The sequence below is a fragment of the Lontra canadensis genome, unplaced genomic scaffold (assembly GCF_010015895.1).
Source record: "Lontra canadensis isolate GAN:19392208 unplaced genomic scaffold, GSC_riverotter_1.0 scaffold15, whole genome shotgun sequence".
Classification (NCBI taxonomy): Eukaryota; Metazoa; Chordata; class Mammalia; order Carnivora; family Mustelidae; genus Lontra; species Lontra canadensis.
In genome coordinates this window covers 20268870-20291950 of record NW_022631009.1, presented here as the reverse complement: position 1 = coordinate 20291950, position 23081 = coordinate 20268870, and the positions used below count along the sequence as shown (strand labels likewise).

General features: G+C 36.1%; 1 protein-coding gene across 6 annotated transcripts in view; it reads left to right on the top strand.

The window, feature by feature from the left end:
- The window catches only part of VPS13B (vacuolar protein sorting 13 homolog B), a 746538-nt gene that overhangs the window by 552877 nt on the left and 170580 nt on the right, over positions 1-23081 (top strand). For all 6 annotated transcript variants that reach the window (XR_004382801.1, XM_032858607.1, XM_032858609.1 and 3 more), the window contains exon 35: positions 3478-3615. Coding sequence is in view for 5 of the 6 variants with exons in the window: in XM_032858607.1 (XP_032714498.1) it covers positions 3478-3615 (138 nt within the window). In the remaining variant the exon portion in view is untranslated. The remainder of the gene's footprint in view (positions 1-3477; positions 3616-23081) is intronic.

Here is a 23081-nt window from a genome sequence, read left to right as displayed (position 1 = left end):
ATTTTCCTGAATATTCCTCATTTCAGTTATTCTTTTCTGTCAGCTCTATAAATACATCTGTACTTTCAAATCAGTTGTGTAGCCATATTAAACCAGCAATATCATTAAACCAGTAATTTGGGGGGAAAACAGTCATTGAAAGTTGGGCACTTTGCATGGATTTCCTGGACTTTTACATTTTTTAAAATTCCAAATTCCTATTCTGCTTCCTACTATTGCCAGTTTGTTTATTCCATCTCCATTAAGTCATATCCCCCTGTAATTGCCCCAGTGCAGACTCCAAGCCTGGGTGCCAGATGGCCAGGCTCTGTAACTTCTATGAAAAGAGAAGCAACCTGCACAAAACCTATCTTCCCTACTTAGAAAACCCTCATCCACAGTATCAGAATATTGTGCTTCCCCCCTCTATACCTTGATGAACATAGAACATCAAAATATCCTTTGACATGCTTTTTTTCCTCTCCCCTTTACTTCAGTTTGTTTTTTTTTTTTGTTTTTTTTTTTTTTTTTTAGATGCTTGGTGCATCTTCCTGTTTTCCTCTTCAGCTGTGAATATAGGTCCATATATCATTATATGCTTAGGATCGTCCTAAAGATGATCACCCCCCAATATGTACATATATATGTATGCAGGTAGATGTATTTCTTTAAGGTAGAGTCCTTTGTGTGGCCTTTCTGATTACAAGGGCATGGATATTTAGGATTTTGGTAGACACTCATTTTCAACCTCTCCCCTACTTGTGTAGAAATACAGTATTTACACTCTTATCAACCATACATAGGAAGATCCTCTTTCTCCCCCATGCAAGATATTATCAGTATTTTTAATTTATGCTAAGCTGATGAATTTAAAAACCTCTTGCTTTAACATGCTTATGGTTGATTGTCAGGCTGAGCATTTTTTCCCATTTTTCATACAACAGTGCTCTCTAGAAGTATTAAACAGCTAAAGGCAAAAACAAAATGTTAAAAATGTTTCAAGAAACTATAGGAAAATATGTAATCACCTAGGGATAAATCCATTAAATAAAAGTTAATAGATTTTTGTTCACATCTATAAAGTATGCTTGCAAAAAACATCAGAATTTATTTTAAGGACAGCTACCATACCAAGAGGAAATACTTTCTACATGTGACAAACATTAACACTCATTAACTAATAAAAAAAAAAAGAGTGGGTAAATATTTTGTAGAAGAAGAATCAAATGGCCAGTCTATGAAAAGATGCTTAACCCACTTCATTTTTTACTATTAACAATATAAAATGGCTCTTATTATGTCAGTACATATAGATCTTCTTGATTCTTCTAAACAATTTTATGGATTACTGTTGTTTATTTAGGCATCAATCCTTTGATTAATGTCTAGGTTGTTTTCTACTGTTTGCTATGATTAGCAATTCTTACAGTGTGTGTGGGCACACACATATGTGTGTGCATGTGTGTGCGAGCTACATATGCATTATCAGTTTTTTAGTCTTGGCCTATCTGATACATGAAAATTTCTACTTATTTAAAAAAATTTTTCTTTGATTTTTACTAAGATTTGGTATCTCATGTTTATATTTTAAAATGTTTATATGACATTTGTTTTCTTCATCGGATATTTGTTTATTAATTTCTTCATTTAACAATCACTTATTTTTTCCTCTACCCATTTTTCTCTATTAATATCTACATTGACTGTATGAGCTCTGTATAATGATATCTCTTTTTTGTCACTTGAGTTTGAATATGTGATTCCTATAACTTGTTTTGTTTATCCTAAATTTTATTTGCCAGTCTTTTTTACACATCATATAGATATTTCTACATCAGTTTAATTCTTCTCTGTATGTTATTTATTTAGTTACATCACTTATGTCTGTTTTCTCTGTAAGGTCATTGTTCTCTCTCTAGATTGTATTCTCTTCAAAGTGAAGAATTAAACCCCCTCATACAGGTCTAGCACAGTACCATCTACTTAATAACAACTGCTTCTTGATGATGGCTACACAGGTGGGTCCCTAGAAGAAGACACTCAGGTCCTGTCAAGTTACATAGCTCCTACAGATTGATTATAGAACCTACCAGCAATAGATTTTTGCTATTATTTCACAATACTTGGCCGTTATATTTGAAAGAGAGAATAGTATAGTGTTACTATGTAATGGATCTACTATGCATATTCTCACTGCTTTAAATTCACTGATCATATAAAAAGAGAAGAATGCACTAGCTTGGTGTTTGATCTTTACCACATAGATCTAATGTCATGATCAATCGCTTTCAGTATTTTCTTTGAAATCACATAAAGGTTCATATGTGCCAAATTTCATAAGAATCACATGATAAGGTCAAGAAATACAAATTCCAAGGCAGAATTTATATGCCCAGTTCACATATGACAGTAATACTATATAACCATATGTTGAATATAATACACTGTATGTAAATGCTATTCTTGAAAGCAATCCAATCAATAAAACTTAAAATAAATAACACTTTAATAACACATTTCAAATCGACTGAAAATGGAATAGATGGACTCTGTGGCAAGAACATCCCTGTAAAATTGACATTCGGAGCCTATTAAAACACAGAGAATAAAACAATCTTGAAACTAAAGAAAAACTGTGAATATTTAGAAGTTTTTTTGTAAAAAGCCTACTACATCGTATGCCAAGATATAGCAGTCGTTTTTATTTAAAGAGCTATTTCAATAAAAACCGGATTGCCAAGCAGTAAAAAGCAAATTCTGTTTGCATTCACCAATAGCTAAAAAATACTTTTAAAAGAATATACTATATAAACCAGAAAAGAAGTTTAAAAAATACACAGTAACAGAAAAGTCAAAACAGAAAAAAGTCAATATTTAGTCATAATTGGGACTAATAAAAGATTGACCAGTCTTTATCATTAAAGAAGGTTATGGGAAAGCTACTGAAGTTAACTTCAAAAGCCTAGCAGTAAAAAGTGATTGTAATGTCAGTAAAACTCTGAAACAGATCAAATAGAAACTAAGTAGTACTAATCCACTGCATCTTTGAACACATATATTTGGCTTTTTTTTTTTTTAAGCTGAAAAGCTTTCCCTTTTTTTCTTTAATTTTGTTTCCAACATCCTGTTTAAAAAAAATGAAAGAAGAAGAAGAAGAAGGAAAGAAATCCAACTATACAACTATTAGCAGCAGCTCAGAGTATAGAAACTTTACCTTCATTCAAAGATAATATGAGTTAAGATTTGAAATGTCTTTTCCTTTTTGGCCTGGTTCTGGAAAACATGGTTTCATCGTTCCAATGTAGAGAGAAAGAGAGAGCTTCTCTCTGTCCATACGAGTACTTGTATGACAAGGATATGTACAAACAGATGAACCAATGGAAGTTACAGAAGTGAATTTAACTATTTTTCCTTCCTGTTTGTCAGCTTAAATTCTTAGACCAAAATGAGATGTTTGTGATGTGATTGACATTTTTAATTTCAATTTTGTCCCTTCAGATCCTGGGAAGACTCTGCCCGAAGCCCTTGATTACTGCACAGTTTGGCTGCAGACAGTGCCTGGAGAAATAGACAGCAAAAGTGGTATTCCGCCCTCCCTGGTAACGCTACAAATTAAAGACTTTCTTAATGGACCAGGTAAGAAAGTCATAATTCAAATGTGTATACACTTTTTTCATGTGAGTATATTAACATGTACTTATGGTCTGTTAGAAATTGTGACCTCCTTGCAAAAAACAAATAGTTCGTTTGTTTTCCAGAAGTGTATGCTTCTCAGGCTGCCCATTTCAGAGATCAAAAGACAAATATTAATATGCGTTAAAATTACCTTTGGTCTGGAGTGCCTGGGTGGCTCAGTTGGTTAAGCATCTGCCTTTGGCTCAGGTCATGATCTCAGGGTCCTGGGATCAAGACCGGAGTCAGGCTCCCTGCTCAGTGGGGAGTCTGCTGCTCTCTCTCACTCTGGCCTTTCCCCAGCTTGTGCTCTTTCTCTCAAATAAATAAATAAAATCTTTAGAAAAAAATGTCCTTGGTTCTGACAAAAAGTAGTTATCAAAGAATAATGGACTATAAGTCAAAGACCAAAGACTTTATTTCTACCTTTTCTGCTAATTGTGTGACCTTAGGCAGTTGATCTAATCTCCTATGCCTCAGTTTCCTTACTGTAAACAAAAAGAATAAAATAGATGGGTGGTTGGATGGATGGATGAGATACGTGATATATATACATAAAATAGTATACATAGATATATTTGATTAGATAAGTATACTTATTTCAAATACTTAGCAATGCACTTGAGAGATTAACACTCAGTTTTAGGTAGATAGAGATGGTTATCAAAATGTACTGAGTGGGGGCGCCTGGGTGGCTCAGTGGGTTAAAGTCTCTGCCTTCGGCTCAGGTCATGATCCCAGCGTCCTGGGATTGAGCCCCGCATTGGGCTCTCTGCTCTGCAGAGAGCCTGCTTCCTCCTCTCTCTGCCTGCCTCCCTGCCTGCTTGTGATCTCTCTCTCTGTCAAATAAATAAATAAAATCTTAAAAAAAAAAAAAAATGTACTGAGTGTTTATCAGTCCCAGGTACTAAGTACTTTACACACTCATTTAGACCCAAGGAGGAGGCACTGTAATTATCCCTGTTTTATGAATTAGGAAGTTAAGACTTAACGATGTGAAGGAATGACAGTGGAGCCATTCAAACCTAGGTCTTTATGACTCCAAGACCTAGATCACTTCTGTACTACATTGATTTTAGCATAACCATAGATTTTTCCTCTCTTCTGTTCTTCCTCTTCTTTCTTTTTCCTGCTCTGTCCTTCATGTCATGCTCCTCTTCCTCTTCTTTTTATTATTATCCCTCCCTCACTTCAGTGAGATCTTAACTAATTATTTAACAAAAATTACTACATTTTGATTTATTTTATACCTGTATTGCTTCAAAACATATTAGTCATTAAAGGAATATTAGTTTCTTCATTTTAATTTAAAATTTAAAACAATGGTGTTAAACTGTCTTGAGATCTCTAGCAATATTCTGCAAGGCATGAATTTTGATGAGTGAAAATATCACTGCGTAGACCTGGTTTAGTGTGTATCATGGCCGACCAATGCACTCATGAGCCGTAGCAACAGATTGAAGAAGGCCACTTGTCAGTATGTATGGAGTAAAGAGAGCCTAAAGCCATCTACAATGCCCCTTTCACTCGGGTCCTGTTCTTCCCAGTGCCGGGATTTAAAAGGTGTAGAAGTATGAAGAACTATTTCTAATCATTATAGGTATCTAGACATGGTTTTAAGGACTCAAAGGAGAGCGAGAAACTGATTATGAAAGCTAAGAGAGTCATTAAAGTTGGAAGAAGGCTTTGGGGTGAGGTAATGGATAGATTGAGAGTAATGTGAGTCCTAGTACTTGGCTAGTGAGTATGAAATACCATATTTCATTGAGTCCAAGCTATCATCAATTGTAGGAAAAACATTTTATATACCAAGAAAAAAAATATCTGCTATTTAAACTATGATACAGTGCTTTCTTATTGTGTACATTTCAGGGCACTTCCTGACTTCAGAGTTGTTCACATGTAAAAGACTGAGCGTGTTAGAATGGGTGAACTTGGGTGCGAACACATGGTTAGTTCATGGAGAAGTGAGAAAGAAACTTGGGTTTCCCTTTTTTCTTTTTTAGTTTCAGATTTTTTGCTTTCAGGCACATTCTTCATTCACGGGATAGAAAGTTCATTTCTAGTTTATATATATATATTTTTTTAAAGATTTTATTTATTTATTTGACAGACAGAGATCACGAGTAGGCAGAGAAGCAGGCAGAGAGAGAGGAGGAAGCAGGCTCCCGACTGAGTAGAGAGCCTGATGCGGGGCTGGATCCCAGAACCCTGGGATCATGACCTGAGCCGAAGGCAGAGGCTTTAATCCTGAGCCACCCAGGTGCCCCTCTAGTTTATATTTGATTGATTTGTTAAAGAATGGGATCTGCAAATCCATAGTTGTGTACCATATTTTCATGGCAACCAAAGAAATTGAATTTCAGGAGAAATGTCAGTGAATGAATGGAAAGTCATGTTTATAATTCTAGCATTTAATGTGACTAGTAGAAATGTGATTTTTTAAAATAGATATACTTTTGTGTTTCTTATGCTTCAAGTTCAACATTACATATATGCCATTCCTTATTTTATGTTTATTCAATAAGAGTGATAATCTTTCTGGAGATTCAAACTTTTAAACAAGTGGGTTGAAAGCGTTATTTTATAGTAGAGCTTCTCAGACTCGAGTGTGCATCTGAAGCATCTCTGGTGAACATGTTCAAATGCAAACGGTTTGGGATGCCTGGTGGCTCAGTTGGTTAAGCGTCTGCCTTCAGCTCAGGTCATGATCCCAAGGTCCTGGGATCAAGTCCCATGTTGGGCTTCATGCTCACCAGGGAGCCTGCTTCTCCCTCTGTCTGCTGTTCCCCCTGCTTGTATGCTCTCTCTAACAAGCACATAAAATCTATTAAAAATGCAAATGGTTTAATAGTTCTAGAAGGCAGGAATGAAATTCTACATTTCTAACAAGCTCCCAGGTAAAGTGGGATGAGTGCTGGGGACTACACTTTTGTAACAAGCTTTTATGATTCATGAGTGAATGAATGAATGAATGGATACACAAACACACAGACACATACACCCACACAGACACACAGAGCTGTTGAGGACCAAACTGCAGATATTTTGGGGCACAGGAGAGGGGAATTATTTCTAAAGAATGATGAGTGTTTTTTTTAAATGGTACTTTTATTATGAAAAATCAAATACAGTGTCTAAGTAATGGTTTAGGTTTTTCAAACTCTAAAACATTTTAACCAAGAGTAGTTTGCTTTGAGGGAAGATTAGTTTGAATGGTATATCCAGTGGTGTGGAATTCCACTACCTACTAACCTAACATCTTTGAACTGCTCCAGAATTTACTATCTTAGACAAAAATGTCCGAAATGCAAATAATTTCTCATGTAAACTCTATAAATAGATGTTAGTCCATAGACTAATCATATTCTCTTACTAGACAGCCAAATTGCCACTCTGTATTAATTTAGAGATGAATAGAAACACAGGACACATAAAGTACTTTTTATATTATTTTATAGATTTTTGGCAACTCAAGAAAATTCTCTTTTTTCCAGATTTTAGAAAATAGTATACTAAGAAGAATATCATTTATGCTAAGACTATGGGAACAAGCTTCAGCTTTATAATATTCCCTAATGTCATTCCCTTCCTTTAAAAAAAATAAAGTATTTTGATTTGTATGTGGTGTTATCATTAAGAATCTTTTGCTACCGTTAGTTTTTTAATCTAGATGCACATCCTATTTAAGTAACATTCCCAGAGTTTTATACTACAGCTCTAAAATGGTGTATTTACACTTATTCTTTCCTTGCTCCTGAATTAACATTTCAGAAGCAATAAAAGTTACGACCCTGAAGAATACAGGAAATACTGATTATAACTACCTAACCTTGGGTTTTCTTCTTAAGGTGCAAACTTAACAGCTTTTGAATTCAGCCATACAGATTTTTTTGCAGGGATTATTTGTCTAAACAATGTGATACAAATGCTGCTCTTTAGCACTTGTTTTTGGAAAAATAATTCAGAGTTCTTGAGTATTCCCTTATTTCCTCTGTTCACTTAATAGTACCATAGAGCAAATAGTAGGTCCCAACTTCTACATCAAAAAGCCCTTCAAAGTTCTCTCACCCCCATCTCCTTCCTTCAGAGGCAACAGTTGTACCCATTAGCAAGGTCAGTGGCTTGGAGAAACCTGGAAAGCAGCAGCTACCAGAAACCCGCTAGAATAATATCTCCAGCAGGTGATAGATTAGTTGGAACAAATTGGAACCATTGCAGTTCAGCAATCCTGGTTTCTTTCAAGCTGTTTTTAAAATGTCGTCATTTTAATACACAATCTAAGCCCTGCGGAACAGTCCACAGCAGGTTAATTTGAATCATATGATGTGTCACTGCCCTCAGCTGACATGAGCTCTATTCCATGTGTGAAGCCATAATAAATCCATTCCCAACCGAGGAGAATTCCCCGTGAGAAGGTGAACTAATCCAGGCCTCACACTGGCATGCTAGCCCCCTGTAATTGAAAGCAGGGCCACCTGTTCCCAGCACAGTTAGCCTATAGAGAAAAAATTAGCATTAGATCAGATACTTCTTATATTGAAAAATCATTCATAGTTCTTGCAAATTCAAATTCAGCTGTGAACTGCTTGGTATGACATCATACAAAAACGTAGGAATGTGCCCACTTGATCCCAGTTTAAAAGTTTTGTTAACCATAGGATTCCTTAACTTTGGAATGAGAAAAAAAAATTTTTTAATTTAATGAGAGCTGACACGTGAGAAGAAGAACTGGGAAGGGTGCATATTTTTCTAATTAACTCAGGGTCATTTGTAAAAACATTTGAGCTCCCTGGTATTTTTTTCATTGTTCCTTTGCAGACATATTTTTGAACACTGTCACTGTTATGACATTTAATGAAATGACATTTAAATGACAACAAAGAAAAATCTGTGCCAAACTGGGAGAACATTACCACATCATTTATGTTTTCTTATAAATTAATTAGCATACTGCAATCTTCGTATAATTTAAGTAATAGGGTTGCATCAAACACGGTTATGACTGCAATTTCACATTTATTTTAGTATACGGTAGGTATACTGGTGTTTCTAGAGGAAATACATAACCGCTAAAATCTTTTTCTTTTAATAAAATCATTTCTTTAGCCTCTCCCTGTTTACCCTGCTCATTAATTTGCCTGTATAGTTTTCACGTCATTTTAATTTCATTCTGGCTTTGGATTGGTTTCAGCTCTGGTTTTATTTGATTTTTGTTTTAAAAATTTGACTTTTAATGGGTTGTGATCCTATTTTAAACACTTTTCTTATGTTTTATGGATTAACTTACTGTTTTATAGGTTGTGATTCTGATTTTTATTTTTACAGAATTTCTGAACATCTTAGTATAATCCTATTTGCATAAACTTCCTTGATTTGAATGAAAAAAATATATTTTAATATATACCTATTAAATAATATAAAATATTACTTTAAAAAACTCAGATACAGTATCACACCATTCAAATAGGTTTATGTAAATAGAGATTTTAAGCTATTTACCTCCAGATGTGTATTTTTGAAATGTTTTTATTTTTCTTGGTGAATTCTGCTTTTATATTCTTTTACTACGAATTTAATACTCAGTGGGGATTAATTCAGATATACCTTGAAAGTACTTGTTCAGAGGAATTAAGGTACCTAAAAAGGATGACCCAAATAACCTCTTGACATTTTCTGGAGTGGAAAATAAAGACAAAGTAACAGAATATTTAAACACAAGATTTCAGTGTGAAAGAAAGCATCTTAAGGAGCTCATTTTAATTAATTTCTCTTCATGCTTCCCTGATAGTTAACCCTTTGCCTCTTTTCTCTTTCCAGAAATGGAGCCAAGGCCCAGGCCCTCGAGTTCTGTCTCTGTCTTAATAATTCACTTTTGCAACCATACTTGCAAGCTATCTTCTACATTTAAGAAATGTAAACCGAGTTAATAAAACAATAGGATCCTTGACTTTTACATTTCCCCAGTTTTATGGGTTCCAATTTGCAGCATCAGCATTACATTATCATAGTTCATTTTCCCCCTGACTTACCAAAATGAAATGGTAAACTTGATGTCAGGGTGTCAAATAGGGAATGGACCAAGAATTTTGTGACCCAAGATAGCCTCTCATTATTTCAACCTTACTTTTCCAACTCTAACTTGTACCTTTGGAAGAAATGAGAAAAGTGGATGACTTCTAATTTTTAAATGTTTTTCTCTTACTCCTATAACAACATGATTTTAATACCAGATTTTTTACTGTACAACTAGGAAACCATATTAATTTTCTTACCAACACTGTACAGTGAGGGGACTTGAAGTCTTCTTTGAAAGTTGGGTGACCATGGTGCCTCCAGGGGACTATACTTGGCTATGTAATGGGACTGGAAGAGTCACGGATGCTGGTTTTAGGTGTGGCCAGATGGTAAGAGGCAGTACAAGGTCTCCTGCAGGGAACTCAGTGGTATGTCAATTACTTAGATTCCTTATTTCTTCATGTGGCCCAATTCTGTCAGGATTATTTCTTCTACTGAAGAGAATGAGGGTAATTGAGGGGCTATCTTTCTAGGATCATGCAGCAGGCGAAGGTGGAAGAAAAAGAGAACATTATTTGGCTTCTCCTGACTATAGCCTTGCAACTTTGTGCTTGTATGCAGGTCTTCTTCCTCTCCAACCTGTGCCTTTCCCGGGGACACAGCACGGGGCCTTCTGTCCATCTCTCTATAGACAGTAAGCTCAGCTGTCTCTTTTATGCTAAGAACTCCCAAATGCCTAGCTCTGGTTTTGGCTTATTCAACTCCAGAACTGTTTCCCCATCTGCCCATTAGATGTGTTTAGTTATTTAAAATTCAATATGTTCGCATTAAATTAAACCATTTTTCTCTCCTCTCCTTATTCATCCCTGCCCTTAGGTATAGTCTTCAAATTTCTTTACATGTGCTAGTGATAGCAACATTATTTCAGTCATGTTTTCTCACAATTTTACTATCACTTTTGGTTCATCCTTTTTTCTTTTTAATTTTAGGTCCTCTTCATTTTTCCCTTGAAATGGTCCTCCATTATGTTTACTATCTCCCTAGTTTAGGTTTATTCCCTATTGACTTCCTCGGTCTGTTTACTGGCAGCCTTCCCTCCAGATTCTCCTTTTACTCACGAATCCTGTCGTCCCCTGTGCCCTTGCTAAATGAGCCTCCCCTGCCAAACTCCTATGATGTTGACCACCCAGCTCCCTCAGTTCATCTGGTCAAAACTCTCCTCAGCCCTAAAGGCTCTCTCTAATCTGGTATCATCTGGTTTAGCTGTCACTAAGCAGGTGATCCTAGGTAAGATTATTTTACTTCTTTGAGCCTCAGTATTTTCTTCTATAGGAGAGCTATTTTAAGATTCCTTCAAGTTCTAAAATGATGGCTGTAATCCCTAACGGAACTCTTCATTTATTTTCACACCAGATATTGTGAGCAATTGCAGTATGCCTGGTGTTGTTCTAAGCAGTGCCTTTTCTCAAGAAATGCACATAATCAGATAGAAAAGACAGAGTTTGTTGGTGAAATCATCATGCAAAGTAACATATAATGATAAACCAATATATGTGTGGTGAAGTTCTGTGGATTCATTAGAGGTTCAGGAAGGCTTCCCAGAGTAACTGACCCGGCGGCTGGTTTGCACAGGATACAAGGGAGTTGACCAAGGACCTCAGAGGGGCAAGTGGATTTCTTGGAGGATATGTGCAAAAGACAGGATGGAGAAAGGCATCATGTCAGATTACAGGAAATGAAAACAGGGAGGAGTGAGGAAACCAGTGCTATGAAGTAAGACTATAAAGAGAGGCAGAGACCAGGCCTTACTGACCATAATCAAGGATTTGGGGATTTTTATCTTAAGAGTGGTGAGGAATCATCAAAGAGCTGTCAGCAGGACATGTATGCGGTGGAGGAGGGAGGAGGTATGTGTGTTGATATGGTTATATCTGCATTTTGAAAAAATAACTATTTGCAGGCTGGAGAACACTAATAGGGGCTAAAGTAGATGGAAGGGAGCAGTTAGGAGAATATTGCAGTAGTACTGGTGAGAGGTAATTACAGGTCAGATCAGGGAATGGTGATAAGAAATAGGGAAAAGTGAAAGAATTGGTAGAAATTGGGAAGGCAAAATCTACAGACCATAGTAATGGAGTAGGGAGATAGTGGGTAAGGGAGAAAAACATGGCTTCTGGGTCTCTGACTGGTCTAACTGGATGGATGGTGGTTTGTCCCCACAAAGTTCATGTGTTGAAATTCTAATATCCACTATGATGGTATTTGGAGATGGGGCCTTTGGGAGTTAATTAGGTTTAGATGAAGTCATGAGGCTGGTGGCTCCCTCGTGATGGGATAATACACTTAAAAGAAGAGATGCCAGAGAGCTTGCTGTCTCTCTCCCTCTGCCATGTGAGGACACATTGAGAAGGTGGCTATATACAAGCTAGAAAGAGAGCCTTCCCCAGAAACCAATAGTGCTGGCACCCTGATCCCAGCATTCCAGCCTCTAGAAATGTGGGAAAATAAATTTCTGTTGTTTAAGCCACCAGGCTCTGGTATTCTGTTACAGCAGCCCAAGCTAAGACAGGTGGTAATCGTGATTACTAAGATGAAAATACTTGAAGAGAACCACATTGTTTTTGGTTTGGTTTGGTTTTCATTTGTGAGAGTATGGAGAGATCATGAGTTTTGTCCTGGATATGTTGAGTTTGTAGCAGTTATTCATACAGATCTGGGGCTCACAAGACGAACACCAGTGATAAAGGATTGAATGTTTTAGAGTCTTTGGGATATAGATTCTAAGTCAAGCCATGGGCCTGGATGAGAATTTACTCAAGAGAAGAATAGAGGGGAAGTAGAGAAAAGAATCTAAGACTGCATCTTGAGGAAGTCCAATCAGGATTTTACTGGCCAGAAGGAAACTGTGGGCTAAGAGGAGAATTTGAAAAGCATAATGTCCAAGAAGCCAAATCATTAGCGCTTTGAGACACAGAAAGATGAGGAATTGAAAATATCTTGTAGATTCACAGTCATTGTGACTACTAGTGTTTCCCCCATCAGGTTAACCTGGATAGAAAATAGTCTAGAATGCACTGAGATAAATGGGAAGGAAAAAAAAATAGTAGAAGCCGAGAGTATAAATAATTCCTTCAAGAAGTTTGTGAAGAGTAGTAATAAAGGGTAGTATATGAAGGAACACCTGGGATCATGGTCTGGGGATTTTGTTTTTATGATGAAAGGAACTTGGGTTTTCTCATATTTAAATATTCACAAGAGGAATCCAGTTGAGAGAAGAATTAGGTAAACTAAAAAAGAGAAAAGATCAATGTGGTGTCCAAGAAAGAGGGAAGGAGAAGTATCCAATACATATTTGAGAGACCCAGTTTTAAATTAGAGAAGCAACAGATTCTCTAATTTGCATAACAGGTTAAGGAAGGGAATTGGAAAGGGGCATATGCAGGTAGTTTTTTAGTTTGGTAGCAAGAAATTGGTGGAAATCTAATGGCTTTAACTTTCTCCCTGAAGTTAGAAGCAAGATCACCTATTGAAGTTGAAGAGGGACAAGAGGGTATGATGGTTTGGAGGCAGAACAGCTTGACATCATGTTCCAATGTGACTTTTTCATATGCCATGTGCATTCTCATCTCTGTGTCTTTTTTAACTTTTACATCATGGAAATTTTCAAATATATACAAAAGTATACTACGTAAGAAATTGTCAGCTGTGGGCAGTATTGTTTCTTAGTACACCAATTCCTCACCTTCTGTATTATTTCGAAGCGAATCCCGTGCATCATATCATTTATAATATTTCAGTATTATGTATCTCTGTAATGTAAGAACTTTTAAAAACATGACCACAATACTATTATGAAACATGAAGATAATTATTCTTCAGTGTTATCAAATATGTAGTCAGTGTTCAAATTTCCAGTTAATCTCATACATATGTGTGCAGAGAGGGGAAAGGGAAAAATGTATGTGGATGTGTGGGTGTTTGTGTGCATGCGTATTTCTTGGGATTTTTTTTTTTTTTTAAGCAGAAACCACATATGTTCTGTGCATGACTATTGGTTGATATGTCTTTCTAGTTTCTTTTAATTGTTAGGTTTTCTACTCTATCATTTTTCATCTCTTGTAATTTATATATGAAGAAGTTAGATCATTTATCTTATAGAGCTTACCACAGATTGTATTTAGCTATTTAGTTAGAGCGAGCTGAGAAAGGGGGAGAGGGAGAGAGAACCCCAAGTAGACTCCCCACTGAGTGCAGAGCCCCACACAGGGCTCTACCTCACAGTCCTGTGATCATGACCTGAAACAAAATCAAGAATCAGACCCTTAACTGACTGACCCACCCAGGCGCCCCTATCACAGTTTGGATTTTGTCTATTCCCCTGTCTTCTGTATTTGCTACATAAAAATTGGTAGTTGGTTTAACCTATTCAAGTTTGCTTATTACTGTTATTTTTTTTAGTAAGACTGTTCTGTAAAAGGGTTTGGGTTGTTGCATCAGAAAGCACATAATATCTGAAGGTCTCTTTTTGTGATGTTAAAGGCCATTGATGCTAAATGCCTGATTTCATTGGAGATTGCAAATAGTAATATTTTCATACTAACACTCCTTGTCCATGTATTAACTAACTAAGATACTTAAAAGAAACATTCCTTCATCTATTACTTGTTTACTCAATACTATTGCTCATCTAAGGAAGGTAGGATAAATACTGAGTTCTGTTCCTTTATTTAAAATGAGTTTTTTTAGAATGAGTTGATTTTCTAGAAGAGAACTTTTTTACAATGTATGCATGTATCAGATCATCATAATGTATACTTTAAATAACTTAAAATGTCATTTTTCATTTGTATCTTAATAAAGCTGGGGGAAATGAATTATTTTTCTAGTATATTCCATTGGTAGCCAATTAGTTGTTACTTGGTATTATTCTTAAGTCATTATTTTTAATGCTACACCAATTATCTCATCATTGGAAGTGGGAGTCTCTAGAAACTGGATTCTTCATGTTTTTAATCTTCCCTCACTGTGGGATCTTTGTTCCCTTATCGCAAAACAAAATTTGGCTGTTCCCAAAAAGTAGCTCTGCTGTCTCCAACCCAGGATGAGTATAAGCCATCACTGAGAAAAGCAAAAGAGAAAAACAAAGGACATAGACATCAAAAGAGCAGCCAAAATTATTAGAGCAATAGAATATGCTTAGCCCTTATTTTTTTAAAGATTTAATTAATTTATTTATTTGTCAGAGAGAGAGAGAGCATGCATGCACATGCAAGCGCACAAGCAGGCAGAGTAGCAGGCAGAGGTGGAGAGAGAAGCAGGCTCCCGGCCGAGCAAAGAGCCCAATGAGGGACTCGATCCCAGGACCCTGGAATCATGACCTGAGCCGAAGGCAGCGGCTTAACCGACTGAGCCACCCAGGCGTCCCATCCCAAAAAGGCGAGCCCTTTTTGATGACTGTTTAGAGAGGGAAGTTCATTTAGAGAAGTTCAATTTAATATACTCATTTTAGAAAACCAGTACATTTACCCTACAATCAGAACATTTATGTTGTGATTGGAGAGTGGGGATAAAATGTAGTCAAAAAAGTCAATGCCTGATCATAAGAATATGTGTACAAGAATAATGCTGGTGGTGATGATGCCCACATCCCAGGTGTCAACACTGTAAACTGCCCCAGCTGACTGGGACAAGAACATGTGTCAGGCCATGTCTCTGAGCCTCCTCAACAGCACGTGGGACAGCTCATTCCCAGTTGCTTTGGTCTACCATTGTTAACTGGACTAGTCACAGGTGCCACCGCTGAGGTCTTTACACTTCACACCTTCAATAAAAATACATTGATCTCATTGTCATGGGCAACTTTGCAGGTTTTCTAGTTCTCACACCTGTGAATACTCAGTCTCCACTGTCCATTATCATCAGGAGTATGTTTACTTGGACACCGTTGTAAAAATCTGAATTTGAATTGCTGAATAAGAAAAAAATGTTCTATGACCTAATAACAAAAAATATTTTTTCTTAGAGATGCTATAGTTCATAAAGTCAAGGTTGATTACAGATTTGTTCTGTTTTGCATTTACCTCTCTAAAATGGGGCTAGGGTGTAGGAAGCACCATCATTCCTGTGCCTATACATAGCCACCACCATGTATGTACTGTTTACTGAGCAAGCCTTACTGGTCTTAAAAAAAAAAAAAAATTGTCTCTTACAAATAAAATTCCAAAGGAAGGAACACTTAACAAAGAAGTTTTCTTTCATAAATGTTATGATTTGGATATAACAAGCCATATTGAATCCATTGGGTTTTTGGTAATAGATTTCAAAATACATCATAAATGTAAGTAATATGATGACTAATGGGTCAAGTAAAGTTGGAACATTTTAAATGAGAAAATAGCTGGAACAGTTTTCAGGAAACTTTTCCAGTTGATGTTTGGTCCCCCACAAGGTGTGTATTAACATAAACTTAGGGGAATCACCTCTGGGGCTTGAATTCGCTCTCTGATTTCATTACTACAATATGATTCTTTTGCTTTCACTATTAAGTCATCTCCTAGGGTGATGGGAGCGTAAAATAAGTGTAATTTATTTGTATTTGTCTAATCTCCTTTTAACTCAATAGTCATCTCATCATTCCGTTTCCTGGTAGCTGTTCAGAAAGTTTTGAAGGGTGATTAGAATCTGATAATTGACAGGCATGGGTTTGCTTGGTAACTTAAAGATATAGACTGTGTCTGGGGATGATGAGAAATTCTATCTGGCAAAGGAACAGATGATTCAGCTGGCAGATTCTCTATTACTGCATATTCTTAAAACCTGAACTTTGAAAGTAATCCATTTATTAAAATTTGATGAGGATTATGAAAAAATTCTTAACCTTTTAAAACACTCTGATAATAACTGGAATAAAATCCACATTGACAATTTATGGGTGGTTCTTTATCCAGGTATAATTTCAGTTCCTCTAAAACATCATATAGCTCCCACTGTGTCTCTGTTGAAGAAAACTTTTCTAGTCCATTTTTATTACTGTTTTCATCTTAATAATGAAGTTAATGTTTTTCATCACTTTTCAAGTATAAATACTAGAAAATACAAACTACATTGCTCATTTTTTTTGTTTAAAAATGCCAGACTCTTTTGTTGCATAATTTTTCCCATTTGTAAAAATCATCTTCCTGTCATGATGAAACTGATAATATTTATAATAAAGGCACTAATTTTTCTACCCAAAAAAGTGATTGCTAGTTCAAGGATGTGAAAGTTTTAAAGGCACTGGGTGGGTAATAAATGTAACAGTACAAATTTGTAACACTTTCGGATATGACAGTAACTTCATGATTTTAGTTGAAGGATTCCTACATGTTGATGGACTTTACCCAAACTGTAACAGGCATGATTTCATTTGTGGTGCTTTTCATTCTGGTACATGCTTCCTGTCTCTTGGTGCAGCTGGTACTTTTGAAAGCAATACCTGGTATTATAGAGTAGCCTCATTTTCGCTCTGCTTTTAGGGCTCTTGGCTTTATGGCACTCTCCAGCTTGTCCAAATGGGACTGCCCAGCCCCTCTGTTTACGCCTGGACCCAGCTCTAGAGGGGCAGGGATGAAGGACTGCATGTGCCACTTGGGGGGCACCCTGCTGAGAATGTTGCACCATATGCAAACAAACATACAAAAAAAATTTTTTAAGGTGAATTACTTAAATGTTCTAAATCTCGATTTGTTTCTTATAAAAAGTTAACAACAGCTGTCTTGTGCTATGTATATATAGTTCTATTAGAGTTTTGAACTTTATGAAAACTTTCACCAGCTGCTGTTCAGTGACTGTGAGATTGTACTTCTAGATTGAAGGTCACCCAAAGAATGAAGTTCTGATGTATACATCAGTTTTGACATGACCCCCCCCAGGAAGGATAAGTCAAGCAAACGAAGTGTCCAAAGAAGAAGCCTTCCTTGACCAATCCACTGCTTTGAGAGAGGGCTGTCTAGAAACCAGCACCACCAAAAATTAACATTAAAAAAAAATTCAGATTTCAAATTCATTAAATAAAAGAAATATGAAAGAAATTTAAGTAACTAAGCTTTCAAAATATTTTAAAAATCTATGGCATTTATGCTTCTGAAGTTCTTAAAGTTTAAAGTCACACCCTCACTCTTGGGACAAACTGTATGAGAAAGGAAAATCCAAGAATGTCTTTTTCTTAAAAATTTATTGAGTCCTGATGAATTGTTATGTATAAATTAGTGACCTAATAGAGATTCATGACTTTTAAAGATAGGACAAGATGGGCAACTGTATTAATTATATACTTGCCATCTCTGTTTGAGGCCGTTGGAGTTGTATGCAGTATGTATTGTGCACTGTCCTTACTGTTGCTCGGGAAAGTGGATCTTTCTGATTTCAGACTAGTCAAAGTAGTTATATTTGATAAAAATAAGGTCAATAATGTGACTCAAATAGATTGATAGTTGAAATTCAGCAATATAATAAGATTTTAGTACACATTTCTTTCTCTGAATTACCAGCATTTGAACTCTACTGACAAAAAGAAGCCTTCTTTTAAAATGTATTTTAGAGGTGCCTGGGTGGCTCAGTGCGTTAAAGCCTCTGCCTTCAGCTCAGGTCATGATCCCAGGATCCTAGGATTGAGCCATGCATCAGGCTCTCTGCTCGACAGGGAGCCTGCTTCCCTTCCTCTCTCTCTGCCTGCCTCTCTGCCTACTTGTGATCTCTGTCTATCAAATAAATAAATAAAAAATCTTTAAAAAAATAAAATACAATAAAATTTATTTTATAACACAAACTAGGTCCTTTGAAAGAATATATTCTCACTTGTGAATTAACCTATTTTAGATAGCACCAAATTGACCTGTGCTTTTGAGTTTTACCAGCTTAACTGATTCTAGTCTAGCTTTAAAGCCCCTAATTTTAATATGCCTCATTCGGTGTTAGTAAGATCAAGAAGTGTCCTGTGGCTTCCCTAATACATAGGAATAGCATTCCATTTTTTTAACCTTCTACAGAAGGGCCACCAACAATGTTCTACTCCCTTGTTGGAGGGGCCATGGAGAGTGGAAAGCAAACCTCAAAAACTAACCTAGTACACGTTTGGTTAACACATAGGCCTAAAGTGGACTTCCCCTACGTATTGGAGCCATGGACCTAGCAGTTTGGCCTTTTGAGGAACACATGAGACTAAAAATTAATGAAATGAAATGGAAAAAAAAATATTCTATCATGCATATGACAAAGTCATTGAAATAACATTGTTTTTTTTATTTTTTAAATTAATATACAATGAAATCCTTTTTTTGGTATACAGTTCTATGAATTTTAATACATATGTAGATATACATGATTGCTACCACAATCAAGATATTGAATGGTTCTATCATCCAAAAAAAAAAAACCTCTCACCATATTTCTTCATAATTATATCCCCCCCCAAGCCCTAATCTGTGATAACTACTGCTCTCCATCACTTTAAGGGGTTTTGTTTGCTTATTTTCCCTTTTAAGGAATGTCATACAAATGGAATCCCATAGCATATAACCTTTTCAGACTTGCTTCTTTTGCTTACATACTGCCTCTGAGATTTACCCAAGGTGTTACATGTATTGGTAGTATATGCCTTTTTATTGCTGAGTAGTATTCCATTGTGTGGATATACCACAGTTTCACAATTCATCCATTGAAGGGCATCGAAATTATTTCCAATTTTAGTGTTTACGAATAGAGCTACATCAAACATTTGTGTGTAAATTATGTGCACGTAAGTTTTCATTCCTTTATGATAAATGCCGAGGTGTGGGATTGGTGGGTTATATAGATCATATATGAAACTGCTAAAATGTTTTCTGGAGTGGATGTATCATTTGGTGTAACCACTAGAAGTGCATGAGAAACCCACTAGCTCCAGCCTCTCTACCGCACTTTATATTGTCAGTATTTTTTATTTTTGTCATTCTAATAGATACCCCATTGTCATTTTAATTTTACTTTTCTGATGATTAATGATGTTGGGCATCTTTGTATGTGCTTATCTGTCATGAATATATCCTCTTCAGTGAAGTGTCTATTCAGGTCTTTGCCCACTGTAAAATTAGGCTATTTGTTCCTTATTACTGAATTTTGAAAGATCTTTATTTTGGATACAAATCTTTTGTAAGATAAGCAGTTTGCTAATATTTTCTCCCAGTATATAGCTTGTTCTTTTCATTCTCTTACTACTACTTTTTACAGAGCAAAAGTTTTTAGTTATGAAGTCCAATTTATAAATTTTTTTAATTGAATCTTGGTTTTTTGGTACTGTATAGAAGAACCCTGCCTAATCCCAGGACTCGAAGATTTTCTCCTCTGTTTTTATGTAAAGTGTTGAAATTTTACATTTTGCATTTAGATCCATGATCTTTGATCCATTCTGAGTTAATTTTATATAAGGTATAAGGTTGGGTTCAGGCACTTTGTTTTTTCTTTTTTTTTTTTTTTCCTATGGGTGGCCAATACCATTTGTTAGTGAAACTATCCTTTCTTCATTGAACTGCCTTTGCACCTTTTCCAAAAATCACTTGACAGTTTTTGTTTGGACTATATTTTTGTGTGCTCTGTTTTGTTCCACTGACATATGTGTGTATCCTTTCTTCAAGACTATACTGTCTTGATCATGGTGAGCTTCATGCTAAGTTTTAAAATCTTTTAAGTCCTCCAGTGTTCCTCTTCTTTTTCAAAGGTGTTTTGGGTATTCTAGTTTGCTGTCCTGTAAAAATTTTATGATCAGCTTTTCTATATCTGAATAAATACTGCTGGGATTTTGATTGGAATTTTTCCAAATTTATTGATCAGTCGGGAGAAGATGGACATCTTTACTATGTTGAGTCTTCTGGTCTATGAATATATGTAGATTATGTGTCTCCATTTACTTAAGTCTTTTTTGATATTTCATTAGCATTTTGTAATGTTCAGCATACATACCTGTATGTATTTTATTGGAATTATACCTAAGTATTTATTTTATTTAGAGCTATTATAAGTGTAATTTAAAAAAAAAATTATTCCATCTGCACACTGTGGTTTTTAGGAATGGAATTAGTTTTTATGTGGTGATGTTGTATTCTAAAATCTTGCCAATTTTTATTTATAAATTCAAGGAGTTTTTCTATATATTCCATGAAGTTTTCTACATGAGCAATCATATCATCTGTGAATAGACATTTTTTCCTCCCAGTCTTTATGCCTTTTATTTCTTTTTCTTGCCTTATTACATGGGGTAGGATGTTTAATATTATTTAGCATTACATAGAGTATGAGTAGTAAGAATGCATATACTTGCCTTGTTTCTGATCTTAGAGAACAAGCATTTGATCCTTCATGATTAAGTATGATGTTAGCTGTAGGTTTTCATCTATGAACTTTATCAGGTTAAGGAAGCTCCCCTCTTAAGAACTCTTAAGAACGTAAGAGTTCTTACCATAAATGGATACTGAATTTTTCAAACTTTTTCTGCATTAATTAGTATGATCTTTTTGTTTTTTAAACTGTTAACATCATTACTTTGATTTTCTAATACTGAGCCAACCTCATAATGGGTGTTTATGATCGTGGTATATTATTAGTATTACATGTTTCTGGTTTGATTTCTAGCTTTCTTTGAGGACTTTTATGTCTCTGTTCTTAAGGTCTGTAGTTTTACTGTCTTTATCTGGTCTTAGTATCAATAATGATGGTTTCATAAAATGGGTTGAGTAATATTCTTTCCTCTTCTATTTTCTGTGGAACAAGAAAATGAAGAAAAGAAGGAAAAGAAGGATTTTCATAGTCCCTGTTGTGAGCACTAAGAATTATCTTCCCATTTCCTGAAGACAGAAATAGAGTTTCTCCTAGTATTCTGTCCTTAATTCTCTCCAGCTTTTAGGTTTTGAACTTTTAGATTTTGAACTGCATTTAGCACAGGCTGTGGGATACAGAGGGAAAAATGACAAACTCACCTCCATTTTGGTAGTATTTTGCACTCTAATCATCTTCTGCAGTCTTCTGTTACCTTTACTTTTCAGTGTCCTCCAAAAGCTATTTTGTTTTTAGGTTTTATAATTGCATTCTCTCCACTTTGGGATCTACATAAAGTGGGAGGGATAGGATTCTATCTTCCCTGGAATCCTTAAATAATTTTATTTTTAAGAGAGAGTATGCATGAGCCAGGGAAGGGGAGAGAGGGAGAGACAGAATCCTAAGAGGTTCCCTGTCCAGCCCAGAGGCCAACGTAGAGCTCCATCTCACGACCCTGAGATCATGACCTGAGAAGAAATCAAGAGTCAGATGATTAACTGACTGAGCTACCGAGGCGCCCCTGGGATCCTTAAATTTTTTTTTTTTTTTTTAAGGGAACTGGCAACTAGCAAAGTGCAAGGTATATTAGATGCTTTTGCTTTGGAAGAAAAGGTTCAAAAAAAGCTGAGGCAAACACTCCTAAGCCTTGAAACTTCATTTATACTCACATTAGAAACTCAGAATGTCATGTGAGTAAATATGTTTTGGGATTTGTGTTCGTTTTCTATTGATGAATAACAGATTAAGCGCAAATGTAGTGGCTTGTAGCAACACAAAATTATTATCTCGCAGTCCTCTAGGTCAGAAATCCAGGCCAGTGCAGATGGATTCAATGCTTGCAATCTCACCAGGCAAAAATCAGGGTGTCCGTTGGGCTGGGCTCTAATCTGGAGGCTCCAGAGAAGAAACTCGGTCTGGTTGTTTGCATAATCCAGTTCCTTGTAGTTGTAGGATTGAGGTCCCTAACTCCTTATTGGCTACCTCTCAGTTCAAGAGCTACTCCTTCCTTCTCACATGACCCCCCTCATCCTCAAAGTAGCAGTGGTATATAATAGAGCCCTTTTCAGGCTTCAGATGTCTCTGACTTCCCTTTCTGCCTCCTTCATATGCCTTTTAAACGGTTTATATATTTAGGCCTACCAAATCATTTCTGTCTGAAATTCAACTGGCCTGGGCTTTTTTTCTCAACTATAAAATCCCTTCATAGCCCAGCAGTACCTAAAGTAGTGTGTGATTTGATCACTAAAGGAGAGGACTTGGGCAGGGGATCATCTTTAGAATTCTGCCTATGACAGAACCAGATTAGAATGTTCTCAGGTGCTCCTGCATGAAGTGACCAGACACGTACTTGTGCTGAGTTGGAGGCCCAGTGCTGCATATTAATGATGAAAAATAAGCACTCACAGAACTTGTTGATTGGCGGCAGATATAATCTCACAAAAAGATACTTGTGCAAGGCCAGGTTTGGGGACCAACTTCTGCAGAAAATGATGAGCAGTACCCTGAACATTCAGCATTAGGTGAAGAAAGGGTACAGTAGAAAAAGCCTAGTGGTATGACATAGCAGGAGCTGGGAGAAGCAGGCT